This window comes from Ranitomeya imitator, chromosome 5 (assembly GCF_032444005.1).
Source record: "Ranitomeya imitator isolate aRanImi1 chromosome 5, aRanImi1.pri, whole genome shotgun sequence".
Lineage (NCBI taxonomy): Eukaryota > Metazoa > Chordata > Amphibia > Anura > Dendrobatidae > Ranitomeya > Ranitomeya imitator.
In genome coordinates this window covers 8,629,938-8,644,350 of record NC_091286.1, presented here as the reverse complement: position 1 = coordinate 8,644,350, position 14,413 = coordinate 8,629,938, and the positions used below count along the sequence as shown (strand labels likewise).

The 14,413-nt window shown below is 50.0% G+C and overlaps 1 protein-coding gene across 2 annotated transcripts in view; it reads right to left on the bottom strand.

The window, feature by feature from the left end:
- LOC138681058 (uncharacterized) overlaps positions 1 to 14,413 on the bottom strand; it is a 137,646-nt gene that overhangs the window by 61,015 nt on the left and 62,218 nt on the right. For both annotated transcript variants that reach the window (XM_069768277.1, XM_069768276.1), the window contains 3 exons: positions 2,600 to 2,757; positions 1,981 to 2,222; positions 1,668 to 1,799 (listed from right to left, as the gene is read on the bottom strand). In XM_069768277.1, the coding sequence (XP_069624378.1) occupies positions 1,668 to 1,799; positions 1,981 to 2,222; positions 2,600 to 2,757 (532 nt within the window). The remainder of the gene's footprint in view (positions 1 to 1,667; positions 1,800 to 1,980; positions 2,223 to 2,599; positions 2,758 to 14,413) is intronic.

Genomic DNA, 14,413 nt, shown 5'->3' with positions numbered 1-14,413 from the left:
GAGGGGGATGCAGCAGCAGTGTCTGTGCATGCTGTGAGAGGATAGGAGGGGGATGCAGCTGCAGTGTCAGTGCATGCTATCAGAGGATAGGAGGGGGATGCAGCTGCAGGTTCTGTTTCTACGTGCTGTGAGAGGATAGGAAGGGGATGCAGCTGCAGGTTCTGTTTCTACGTACTGTGAGAGGATAGGAGGGGGATGCAGCTGCAAGTTGTTTCTAGGAGCTGTGAGAGGATAGGAGGGGGATGCAGCTGCAGTGTCTTTGCATGCAGTGAGAGGATAGGAGGGGTATGCAGCAGCAGTGTCTGTGCATGCTGTGAGAGGATAGGAGGGGATGCAGCTGCAGGTTCTGTTTCTACATGCTGTGAGAGGATAGGAGGGGGATGCAGCAGCAGTGTCTGCATGCTGTGAGAGGATAGGAGGGGGATGCAGCTGCAGTGTCAGTGCATGCTGTCAGAGGATAGGAGGGGGATGCAGCTCCAGGTTCTGTTTCTATGTGCTGTGAGGGGATAGGAGGGGGATGCAGCTGCAGGTTCTGTTTCTACGTGCTGTGAGAGGATAGGAGGGGGATGCAGATGCAGTGTCTGTGCATGCTGTGAGAGGATAGGAGGGGGATGCAGCTGCAGTGTCTTTGCATGCTGTGATAGGAGGGGGATGCACCTGCAAGTTCTGTTTCTACGTGCTGTGAGAGGATAGGAGGGGGATGCAGATGCAATGTCTGTGCATGTTGTGAGATGATAGGAGGGGGATTCAGCTGCAGGTTCTGTTTCTACGTGCTGTGAGAGGATAGGAGGGGGATGCAGATGCAGTGTCTGTGCATGCTGTGAGAGGATAGGAGGGGGATGTATCTGCAGTGTCTGTGTCTACGTGCTGTGGAAGGGGGGATACAGCTGCAGGTTCTGTATCTACGTCCTGTGAGAGGACAGGAGGGTGATGCAGCTGCAGTGTCTTTGCATGCTGTGAGAGGATAGGAGGGGGATGCACCTGCAAGTTCTGTTTCTACGTGCTGTGAGAGGATGGGAGGGGGATGCAGATGCAGTGTCTGTGCATGCTGTGAGAGGATAGGAGGGGGATGCAGCTGCAGTGTCTGTGTCTACGTGCTGTGGAAGGGGGGAATACAGCTGCAGGTTCTGTATCTACGTCCTGTGAGAGGATAGGAGGGGGATGCAGCTGCAAGTTCTGCTTCTACGTGCTGTGAGAGGATAGGAGGGGGATGCAGCTGCAGTGTCTGTGCATGCTGTGAGAGGACAGGAGGGGGATGCAGCTGCAAGTTCTGTTTCTACGTCCTGTGAGAGGATAGGAGGGGGATGCAGCTGCAAGTTCTGTTTCTACGTGATGTGAGAGGATAGGAGGGGGATGCAGCTGCAGGTTCTGTGTCTATGTGCTGTGACAGGATAGAAGTGGGATGCAGCCTGTCTGTCTGTGCATGCTGTGAGAGGATAGGAGGGGGATGCAGCTGCAGGTTCTGTGTCTATGTGCTGTCATAGGATAGGAGGGGGATGCAGCTGCAGTGTCTGTGCATGCTGTGAGAGGATAGGAGGGGGATGTAGCTGCACTTTCTCTGCCTGTGATTGTGCTGTGAGAGGGGAAGAGGAGCAGCAGGGGCATCTGAATAAGAAAACAGCTAAATCATCAAGTCAGTCATCCGCCCCCCGCCAGCTTCTCCTCACCGGCAGTGTCACTGTGAGCAGATTCCGTATAGATGGCACCGTCCTCCACCCTAGGGTCCGCGGGCGGGCAGAGCCTCATAATGGGGTCTCCATACTTCTCCAGGAGCAGTCTGTACGTGTCAGACTCATATCCTGTGGGAAGGAAATGTGTGCAGTCACTGCTGCGGGAAGTGTGCGGCGTGCAGCCGGCGGATGGAGGAAATCAGATAATTACAGTAATTTTATGTACATTTTGCGCAGAGCCGAGGACAGTATAACAACGCAGCACGCGGATCCGTAATGTGACGTCACTGACCGCCATCACTGTACTCACCAGGGGCGGCGGGGGCGCTGTGCACACGAATGGGGAACCTTCCTGCAGACCCCAGCGGCTCCGCTGGCCAGATACCGGGTGCGCTGGACTGCTGGGGGACGGCTGAGCAGGGAGCGGTGGAGAGCGCAGCACTGTCGGTCTGGCGGCTATACCCACGAAGGCCATAGCGGCTGCCAGGCTGTGGATCCTCCAGGGGGCGCACTAATAACTTGGTCAGTTTGTATTCTAAATAAAAATGAGACCTAAAAAATAAAAAAAAAAATCATCAGTAATATTCAGGAGGAAACGGCCCGAGTATGGACAAGTGGGTGTTGCCTTCTGATAACTGGGTGTGGCCTTATAGACTTGGAGGATTTGTGTACAATGTTTTAAAGAGACGGTTTAGAATGTTTCTTGTAGACTTTGTGACAATATTAGAGACAGAAGGATGGAACCTGACGGCAGAGATCTTAGGTCTGGGAGGGAACTGGAACACAATCTTAGGGACTAAGGCAGACGAACAGTGAGCGACCCCCACCCCTGCGCTGATGTCAGCCTTATAGGGGAGCAGGAGAGTGTGGCCCCCCATAGTCTAAGGAGGTGGTCAGGTCAGATCTCTCCTTTATTAATCTTTCCTCACTTCCTAAAAAGCGATAGTCTCTCTTGTCGCAGCCAGAAGAGTGTGGTCTCCCTCCGCAGCTCATCAGCTCCGTACTCCAGTGGTCCATCCTGCAAAACTCCATCCAGATCCCGGACATTTCCAGTCAGACGGTCATAGAATATTCTTACTGGGAAGGACTGGGAAAAGAGAGGACTTGGTTAGTGGTGGGATCACAGGTAGCTCCCCCTAGTGGTGGCTGCAGACAGGATCTTATCATGTGTCTCTGTATACAGGGAGCTCCCCCTAGTGGTGGCTGCAGACAGGATCCTATCATGTATCTCTGTATACAGGGAGCTCCCCCTAGTGGTGACTGCAGACAGGATCTTATCATGTATCTATGTATACAGGGAGCTCCCCCTAGTGGTGGCTGCAGACAGGATCCTATCATGTATCTATGTATACAGGGAGCTCCCCCTAGTGGTGGCTGCAGACAGGATCCTATCATGTATCTCTGTATACAGGGAGCTCCCCCTAGTGGTGGCTGCAGACAGGATCTTATCTTGTATCTCTGTAAACAGGGAGCTCCCCCTAGTGGTGGCTGCAGACAGGATCCTATCATGTATCTATGTATACAGGGAGCTCCCCCTAGTGGTGGCTGCAGACAGGATCCTATCATGTATCTCTGTATACAGGGAGCTCTCCCTAGTGGTGGCTGCAGACAGGATCCTATCATGTATCTCTGTATACAGGGAGCTCCCCCTAGTGGTGGCTGCAGACAGGATCCTATCATGTATCTATGTAAACAGGGAGCTCCCCCTAGTGGTGGCTGCAGACAGGATCTTATCTTGTATCTCTGTAAACAGGGAGCTCCCCCTAGTGGTGGCTGCAGACAGGATCCTATCATGTATCTATGTATACAGGGAGCTCCCCCTAGTGGTGGCTGCAGACAGGATCCTATCATGTATCTATGTATACAGGGAGCTCCCCCTAGTGGTGGCTGCAGACAGGATCCTATCATGTATCTATGTATACAGGGAGCTCCCCCTAGTGGTGGCTGCAGACAGGATCCTATCATGTATCTATGTATACAGGGAGCTCCCCCTAGTGGTGGCTGCAGACAGGATCTTATCATGTATCTCTGTATACAGGGAGCTCTCCCTAGTGGTGGACGCAGACAGGATCTTATCATGTATCTCTGTATACAGGGAGCTCCCCCTAGTGGTGACTGCAGACAGGATCTTATCATGTATCTCTGTATACAGGGAGCTCTCCCTAGTGGTGGACGCAGACAGGATCTTATCATGTATCTCTGTATACAGGGAGCTCCCCCTAGTGGTGGCTGCAGACAGGATCCTATCATGTATCTATGTATACAGGGAGCTCCCCCTAGTGGTGGCTGCAGACAGGATCTTATCATGTATCTATGTATACAGGGAGCTCCCCCTAGTGGTGACTGCAGACATGATCTTATCATGTATCTATGTATACAGGGAGCTCCCCCTAGTGGTGACTGCAGACAGGATCTTATCATGTATCTATGTATACAGGGAGCTCCCCCTAGTGGTGGCTGCAGACAGGATCTTATCTTGTATCTCTGTAAACAGGGAGCTCCCCCTAGTGGTGGCTGCAGACAGGATCCTATCATGTATCTATGTATACAGGGAGCTCCCCCTAGTGGTGGCTGCAGACAGGATCCTATCATGTATCTATGTATACAGGGAGCTCCCCCTAGTGGTGGCTGCAGACAGGATCCTATCATGTATCTATGTATACAGGGAGCTCCCCCTAGTGGTGGCTGCAGACAGGATCTTATCTTGTATCTCTGTAAACAGGGAGCTCCCCCTAGTGGTGGCTGCAGACAGGATCCTATCATGTATCTATGTATACAGGGAGCTCCCCCTAGTGGTGGCTGCAGACAGGATCCTATCATGTATCTATGTATACAGGGAGCTCCCCCTAGTGGTGGCTGCAGACAGGATCCTATCATGTATCTATGTATACAGGGAGCTCCCCCTAGAGGTGGCTGCAGACAGGATCCTATCATGTATCTATGTATACAGGGAGCTCCCCCTAGTGGTGGCTGCAGACAGGATCTTATCATGTGTCTCTGTATACAGGGAGCTCTCCCTAGTGGTGGACGCAGACAGGATCTTATCATGTATCTCTGTATACAGGGAGCTCCCCCTAGTGGTGACTGCAGACAGGATCTTATCATGTATCTCTGTATACAGGGAGCTCTCCCTAGTGGTGGACGCAGACAGGATCTTATCATGTATCTCTGTATACAGGGAGCTCCCCCTAGTGGTGACTGCAGACAGGATCTTATCATGTATCTCTGTATACAGGGAGCTCCCCCTAGTGGTGGACGCAGACAGGATCTTATCATGTATCTCTGTATACAGGGAGCTCTCCCTAGTGGTGACTGCAGACAGGATCTTATCATGTATATCTGTATACAGGGAGCTCCCCCTAGTGGTGGCTGCAGACATGATCTTATCACGTATCTCTGTATACAGGGAGCTCCCCCTAGTGGTGGCTGCAGACAGGATCTTATCATGTATCTCTGTATACAGGGAGCTCCCTCTAGTGGTGACTGCAGACAGGATCTTATCATGTATCTCTGTATATAGGGAGCTCCCCCTAGTGGTGACTGCAGACAGGATCTTATCATGTATCTCTGTACACAGGGAGCTCCCCCTAGTGGTGACCGCAGACAGGATCTTATCATGTGTCTCTGTATACAGGGAGCTCCCCTTAGTGGTGGCTGCAGACAGGATCTTATTATGTGTCTCTGTATACAGGGAGCTCCCCCTAGTGGTGACTGCAGACATGATCTTATCATGTATCTCTGTATACAGGGAGCTCCCCCTAGTGGTGACTGCAGACATGATCTTATTATGTGTCTCTGTATACAGGGAGCTCCCCCTAGTGGTGACTGCAGACATGATCTTATCATGTATCTCTGTATACAGGGAGCTCCTCCTAGTGGTGATTGCAGACAGGATCTTATCATGTGTCTCTGTATACAGGGAGCTCCCCCTAGTGGTGGCTGCAGCCAGGATCTTATCATGTATCTCAGTATACAGGGAGCTCCCCCTAGTGGTGACTGCAGACAGGATCTTATCATGTATCTCTGTATACAGGGAGCTCCCCCTAGTGGTGGCTGCAGACAGGATCTTATCATGTATCTCTGTATACAGGGAGCTCACCCTAGTGGTGGCTGCAGACAGGATCTTATCATGTGTCTCTGTATACAGGGAGCTCTCCCTAGTGGTGGCTGCAGCCAGAATCTTATCATAAATCTCTGTATACAGGGAGCTCCCCCTAGTGGTGACTGCAGACAGGATCTTATCATGTATCTCTGTATACAGGGAGCTCCCCCTAGTGGTGGCTGCAGACAGGATCTTATCATGTATCTCTGTATACAGGGAGCTCTCCCTAGTGGTGGCTGTAGACAGGATCTTATCATGTGTCTCTGTATACAGGGAGCCCCCCCTAGTGGTGGCCGCATACAGGATCGTTTCATGTATCTCTGTATACAGGGAGCTCCTCCTAGTGGTGATTGCAGACAGGATCTTATCATGTGTCTCTGTATACAGGGAGCACCCCTAGTGGTGACTGCAGAGAAGATCTTATCATGTATCTCTGTATACAGGGAGCTCCCCCTAGTGGTGGCTGCAGACAGAATCTGATCATGTATCTCTGTATACAGGGAGCTCTCCCTAGTGGTGGCTGCAGACAGGATCTTATCATGTGTCTCTGTATACAGGGAGCTCCCCCTAGTGGTGGCCGCATACAGGATCGTTTCATGTATCTCTGTATACAGGGAGCTCCTCCTAGTGGTGGCTGCAGACAGGATCTTATCATGTATCTCAGTATACAGGGAGCTCCCCCTAGTGGTGACTGCAGACAGGATCTTATCATGTATCTCTGTATACAGGGAGCTCCCCCTAGTGGTGGCTGCAGAGAGGATCTTATCATGTATCTCTGTATACAGGGAGCTCACCCTAGTGGTGGCTGCAGACAGGATCTTATCATGTGTCTCTGTATACAGGGAGCTCTCCCTAGTGGTGGCTGCAGCCAGAATCTTATCATAAATCTCTGTATACAGGGAGCTCCCCCTAGTGGTGACTGCAGACAGGATCTTATCATGTATCTCTGGATACAGGGGGCTCCCCCTAGTGGTGACTGCAGACAGGATCTTATCATGTATCTCTGTATACAGGGAGCTCCCCCTAGTGGTGACTGCAGACAGGATCTTATCATGTATCTATGTATACAGGGAGCTCCCCCTAGTGGTGGCTGCAGACAGGATCTTATCTTGTATCTCTGTAAACAGGGAGCTCCCCCTAGTGGTGGCTGCAGACAGGATCCTATCATGTATCTATGTATACAGGGAGCTCCCCCTAGTGGTGGCTGCAGACAGGATCCTATCATGTATCTATGTATACAGGGAGCTCCCCCTAGTGGTGGCTGCAGACAGGATCCTATCATGTATCTATGTATACAGGGAGCTCCCCCTAGTGGTGGCTGCAGACAGGATCTTATCTTGTATCTCTGTAAACAGGGAGCTCCCCCTAGTGGTGGCTGCAGACAGGATCCTATCATGTATCTATGTATACAGGGAGCTCCCCCTAGTGGTGGCTGCAGACAGGATCCTATCATGTATCTATGTATACAGGGAGCTCCCCCTAGTGGTGGCTGCAGACAGGATCCTATCATGTATCTATGTATACAGGGAGCTCCCCCTAGAGGTGGCTGCAGACAGGATCCTATCATGTATCTATGTATACAGGGAGCTCCCCCTAGTGGTGGCTGCAGACAGGATCTTATCATGTGTCTCTGTATACAGGGAGCTCTCCCTAGTGGTGGACGCAGACAGGATCTTATCATGTATCTCTGTATACAGGGAGCTCCCCCTAGTGGTGACTGCAGACAGGATCTTATCATGTATCTCTGTATACAGGGAGCTCTCCCTAGTGGTGGACGCAGACAGGATCTTATCATGTATCTCTGTATACAGGGAGCTCCCCCTAGTGGTGACTGCAGACAGGATCTTATCATGTATCTCTGTATACAGGGAGCTCCCCCTAGTGGTGGACGCAGACAGGATCTTATCATGTATCTCTGTATACAGGGAGCTCTCCCTAGTGGTGACTGCAGACAGGATCTTATCATGTATATCTGTATACAGGGAGCTCCCCCTAGTGGTGGCTGCAGACATGATCTTATCACGTATCTCTGTATACAGGGAGCTCCCCCTAGTGGTGGCTGCAGACAGGATCTTATCATGTATCTCTGTATACAGGGAGCTCCCTCTAGTGGTGACTGCAGACAGGATCTTATCATGTATCTCTGTATATAGGGAGCTCCCCCTAGTGGTGACTGCAGACAGGATCTTATCATGTATCTCTGTACACAGGGAGCTCCCCCTAGTGGTGACCGCAGACAGGATCTTATCATGTGTCTCTGTATACAGGGAGCTCCCCTTAGTGGTGGCTGCAGACAGGATCTTATTATGTGTCTCTGTATACAGGGAGCTCCCCCTAGTGGTGACTGCAGACATGATCTTATCATGTATCTCTGTATACAGGGAGCTCCCCCTAGTGGTGACTGCAGACATGATCTTATTATGTGTCTCTGTATACAGGGAGCTCCCCCTAGTGGTGACTGCAGACATGATCTTATCATGTATCTCTGTATACAGGGAGCTCCTCCTAGTGGTGATTGCAGACAGGATCTTATCATGTGTCTCTGTATACAGGGAGCTCCCCCTAGTGGTGGCTGCAGCCAGGATCTTATCATGTATCTCAGTATACAGGGAGCTCCCCCTAGTGGTGACTGCAGACAGGATCTTATCATGTATCTCTGTATACAGGGAGCTCCCCCTAGTGGTGGCTGCAGACAGGATCTTATCATGTATCTCTGTATACAGGGAGCTCACCCTAGTGGTGGCTGCAGACAGGATCTTATCATGTGTCTCTGTATACAGGGAGCTCTCCCTAGTGGTGGCTGCAGCCAGAATCTTATCATAAATCTCTGTATACAGGGAGCTCCCCCTAGTGGTGACTGCAGACAGGATCTTATCATGTATCTCTGTATACAGGGAGCTCCCCCTAGTGGTGGCTGCAGACAGGATCTTATCATGTATCTCTGTATACAGGGAGCTCTCCCTAGTGGTGGCTGTAGACAGGATCTTATCATGTGTCTCTGTATACAGGGAGCCCCCCCTAGTGGTGGCCGCATACAGGATCGTTTCATGTATCTCTGTATACAGGGAGCTCCTCCTAGTGGTGATTGCAGACAGGATCTTATCATGTGTCTCTGTATACAGGGAGCACCCCTAGTGGTGACTGCAGAGAAGATCTTATTATGTATCTCTGTATACAGGGAGCTCCCCCTAGTGGTGGCTGCAGACAGAATCTGATCATGTATCTCTGTATACAGGGAGCTCTCCCTAGTGGTGGCTGCAGACAGGATCTTATCATGTGTCTCTGTATACAGGGAGCTCCCCCTAGTGGTGGCCGCATACAGGATCGTTTCATGTATCTCTGTATACAGGGAGCTCCTCCTAGTGGTGGCTGCAGACAGGATCTTATCATGTATCTCAGTATACAGGGAGCTCCCCCTAGTGGTGACTGCAGACAGGATCTTATCATGTATCTCTGTATACAGGGAGCTCCCCCTAGTGGTGGCTGCAGAGAGGATCTTATCATGTATCTCTGTATACAGGGAGCTCACCCTAGTGGTGGCTGCAGACAGGATCTTATCATGTGTCTCTGTATACAGGGAGCTCTCCCTAGTGGTGGCTGCAGCCAGAATCTTATCATAAATCTCTGTATACAGGGAGCTCCCCCTAGTGGTGACTGCAGACAGGATCTTATCATGTATCTCTGGATACAGGGGGCTCCCCCTAGTGGTGACTGCAGACAGGATCTTATCATGTATCTCTGTATACAGGGAGCTCCCCCTAGTGGTGGCTGCAGACAGGATCTTATCATGTATCTCTGTATACAGGGAGCTCTCCCTAGTGGTGGCTGTAGACAGGATCTTATCATGTGTCTCTGTATACAGGGAGCCCCCCCTAGTGGTGGCCGCATACAGGATCGTTTCATGTATCTCTGTATACAGGGAGCTCCTCCTAGTGGTGATTGCAGACAGGATCTTATCATGTGTCTCTGTATACAGGGAGCACCCCTAGTGGTGACTGCAGAGAAGATCTTATCATGTATCTCTGTATACAGGGAGCTCCCCCTAGTGGTGGCTGCAGACAGAATCTGATCATGTATCTCTGTATACAGGGAGCTCTCCCTAGTGGTGGCTGCAGACAGGATCTTATCATGTGTCTCTGTATACAGGGAGCTCCCCCTAGTGGTGGCCGCATACAGGATCGTTTCATGTATCTCTGTATACAGGGAGCTCCTCCTAGTGGTGATTGCAGACAGGATCTTATCATGTGTCTCTGTATACAGGGAGCTCCCCCTAGTGGTGGCTGCAGACAGGATCTTATCATGTATGTCGGTATACAGGGAGCTCCCCCTAGTGGTGGCTGCAGACAGGATCTTATCATGTATTTCTGTATACAGGGAGCTCCCCCTAGTGGTGACTGCAGACAGGATCTTATCATGTGTCTCTGTATACAGGGAGCTCCCCCTAGTGGTGACTGCAGACATGATCTTATCATGTGTCTCTGTATACAGGGAGCTCCCCCTAGTGGTGGCTGCAGACAGGATCTTATCATGTATCTCTGTATACAGGGAGCTCCCCCTAGTGGTGACTGCAGACTGGATGTTATCATGTATCTCTGTATACAGGGAGCTCCCCTTAGTGGTGGCTGCAGACAGGATCTTATCATGTGTCTCTGTATACAGGGAGTTCCCCCTAGTGGTGACTGCAGACATGATCTTATTATGTGTCTCTGTATACAGGGAGCTCCCCCTAGTGGTGACCGCAGACAGGATCTTATCATGTATCTCTGTATACAGGGAGCTCCCCCTAGTGGTGACCGCAGACAGGATCTTATCATGTGTCTCTGTATACAGGGAGCTCCCCCTAGTGGTGGCTGCAGACAGGATCTTATCATGTGTCTCTGTATACAGGGAGCTCCCCCTAGTGGTGACTGCAGACATGATCTTATCGTGTATCTCTGTATACAGGGAGCTCCCCCTAGTGGTGATTGCAGACAGGATCTTATCATGTATCTCTGTATACAGGGAGCTCCCCCTAGTGGTGGCTGCAGACAGGATCTTATCATGTATCTCTGTATACAGGGAGCTCCCCCTAGTGGTGGCTGCAGACAGGATCTTATCATGTGTCTCTGTATACAGGGAGCTCCCCCTAGTGGTGGCCGCATACAGGATTGTTTCATGTATCTCTGTATACAGGGAGCTCCTCCTAGTGGTGATTGCAGACAGGATCTTATCATGTGTCTCTGTATACAGGGAGCTCCCCCTAGTGGTGACTGCAGACATGATCTTATCATGTGTCTCTGTATACAGGGAGCTCCCCCTAGTGGTGGCTGCAGACAGGATCTTATCATGTATCTCTGTATACAGGGAGCTCCCCCTAGTGGTGACTGCAGACTGGATGTTATCATGTATCTCTGTATACAGGGAGCTCCCCTTAGTGGTGGCTGCAGACAGGATCTTATCATGTGTCTCTGTATACAGGGAGCTCCCCCTAGTGGTGACTGCAGACATGATCTTATTATGTGTCTCTGTATACAGGGAGCTCCCCCTAGTGGTGACCGCAGACAGGATCTTATCATGTATCTCTGTATACAGGGAGCTCCCCCTAGTGGTGACTGCAGACAGGATCTTATCATGTGTCTCTGTATACAGGGAGCTCCCCCTAGTGGTGACTGCAGACATGATCTTATCGTGTACCTCTGTATACAGGGAGCTCCCCCTAGTGGTGATTGCAGACCGGATCTTATCATGTATCTCTGTATACAGGGAGCTCCCCCTAGTGGTGGCTGCAGACGGGATCTTATTATGTGTCTCTGTATACAGGGAGCTCCCCCTAGTGGTGACTGCAGACATGATCTTATCATGTATCTCTGTATACAGGGGGCTCCCCCTAGTAGTGACTGCAGACATGATCTTATTATGTGTCTCTGTATACAGGGAGCTCCCCCTAGTGGTGGCTGCAGACATGATCTTATCATGTATCTCTGTATACAGGGAGCTCCTCCTAGTGGTGATTGCAGACAGGATCTTATCATGTGTCTCTGTATACAGGGAGCTCCCCCTAGTGGTGATTGCAGACAGGATCTTATCATGTGTCTCTGTATACAGGGAGCTCCTCCTAGTGGTGATTGCAGACAGGATCTTATCATGTGTCTCTGTATACAGGGAGCTCCCCCTAGTGGTGGCTGCAGACAGGATCTTATCATGTGTCTCTGTATACAGGGAGCTCCCCCTAGTGGTGGCTGCAGACAGGATCTTATCATGTGTCTCTGTATACAGGGAGCTCCCCCTAGTGGTGGCTGCAGACAGGATCTTATCATGTATCTCTGTATACAGGGAGCTCCCCCTAGTGGTGGCTGTAGACAAGATCTTATCACATATCTCTGTATACAGGGAGCTCCCCCTAGTGGAGGCTGCAGACAGGATCTTATCATGCATCTATGTATACAGGGAGCTCCCCCTAGTGGTGACTGCAGACAGGATCTTATCATGCATCTCTGTATACAGGGAGCTCCCCCTAGTGGTGGCTGCAGACAGGATCTTATCATGTATCTCTGTATACAGGGAGCTCCCACTAGTGGTGGCTGCAGACAGGATCTCGTCATGTGTTTCTAAGCCGTGTGTATACAGGGATATTACTGTGTAATGTATTCGGAAGCCTGGGAGAGATGGTGACGTCTCTGCGGAGCTGTAACAGAGATAACAGAAATGTCAGCCAGAATCTGACGGGGATGAGTAATGTGACAGAGCAGAGCCCGCTGTGTTTTGTGGTTTCTATGGTTTATGATCTGGTTCTGTTTTGTGCTGTTTACATGTCGGAGTTTCTTGTTCTGCCATTACAATGATATATCTGAAGTGGAGGACAACCACATAAGGATCAACATACCTGACCTGGCATCACCTAATCCTCAACCCAAGGCCAAGAGCAAACGAGTCACCGCCCCTGTGTGCACAACTTAAAGGGATCACACACCTGCAGGATATCTCCTGTCAGTGTATAGCAGTGTATTACTCCCTGTTATCAGCTAAGAATAGCCATTGACTCCTCTACATTTGGTTTTGCATCATCCAGTTTCTCATCTTTATAACATAAATCATCATGACTGAATTTTGCACTTTTTACTTTATTATGTTAATTATTTTTGTTCTTTTCCGTTTATAAAAAAAAATGTTGCCTGGAAACCATCAGCAGGCAGAATAGTTCTGTAATTGTTAACAATGCACCATAAAGGATGTAAATTGGATTAACATAAAGGAAAAAAATCTGTCAAATTCACTGACGCCGGGTCACAGCAGGATGCAGCAGTCCCATGACAAGGGCAGTCCCATGACCAGGGCAGAGGCACAACACTGATGAGTAAGCACTCACACTCCCATCATCCATGGGGGTTGGAAGCTCAGTATTATAAATGCATTTTATAGGACGCCAGTCACACAGACACATGCACCACGCTGGTGTACAGCCTATGGCCACACCGTTACATCAGTCACATGACCCCGGCACTCACATTCGGCTTCAAATCTTCTCATCTCCCCAGCTGTGATACCAGCTCTATTACACTCTGACTGCGACATCGAGTGACCTCACTATAATTATTCTCTATGAATCATATCAGTTCCCCTCTTAGGACTCAGAGACCCCACACATAGGAATTTAAGTTCCACTTCAGCAAGTCTTTGTTCACATAATTCATGGTCACGTTTCACTCATTGAAACTGTGATTTAGGGCCGGATTTCTTTAAGTATCCGTATGTCTTCTCTGAGGAGTAACAGACAATTTGTATCAGTTTCCTCCTCACTTAGGTCGGTGGATAAAGTCCTGTTTCCTGATGTGGCCGCTGTGGTGACCAGGGAACTTATATCTCCCTGATGAGAATTTATCGTCACATTTTGCTGTTCCCGTCCTACAGTCAAAAAACATCAGAGGACGCTCGGTTGGCCCCAACAAAAGTCATCCTCTGCAAACATCACCATAAATTGCATCTGAGGGGCCACATTGGAGCCCATTGCGGTGCCGCATCTCAACAAATAACAGTTTTCCAGAAACCAAAATTACTTCTCAGAAGTGATCGATGTACGGAGACCTATCACACCAGATGTCTGAATTTTAACTGTCCGCATTATTTGGTAATAGACCCCCACTTGCAGGATAGACTTGTTAGTGCAGATTTGGCGTGACATGAACTTACTAGAATATTTTGTAATCTAGAAGCTCACAATGCAATAATGGGATTAAGGGCGACTCCGTCTTTCATACCCGTAGGGTGAAGCACATAAGATCAAGGGCCTATTCTCCTGCGAGACGAGTGTGATGTTCTTGATGAAGCACCAGTGTGGTCTCCGATAACTGGAGATGATCCAGGATGAGGGATACGACATGCTCGACAACCTTTTCTCACCCATTCCATGTAATGGAGGTGTTGTGAATTCTGTGGCAGAGCTCCCTCCTGTGGTCACAAGTGGTACTTCGGCTGATTCTCTCTGGGATCTTCCGTTTGTGGAGGAAAGTGGTACTGCAGCTTCTGAGTTTCCTCCCTCAGGTGATCTGGTGAGCTCGTTAGCTTCTTCTCTACTTAACTCCACCTGATGCTTTGATCCATGCTTCCTGTCAATGTTCCAGTGTTGGACTGGTTTTTTCCCTGGATCATTCCTGTGGCCTGCTGC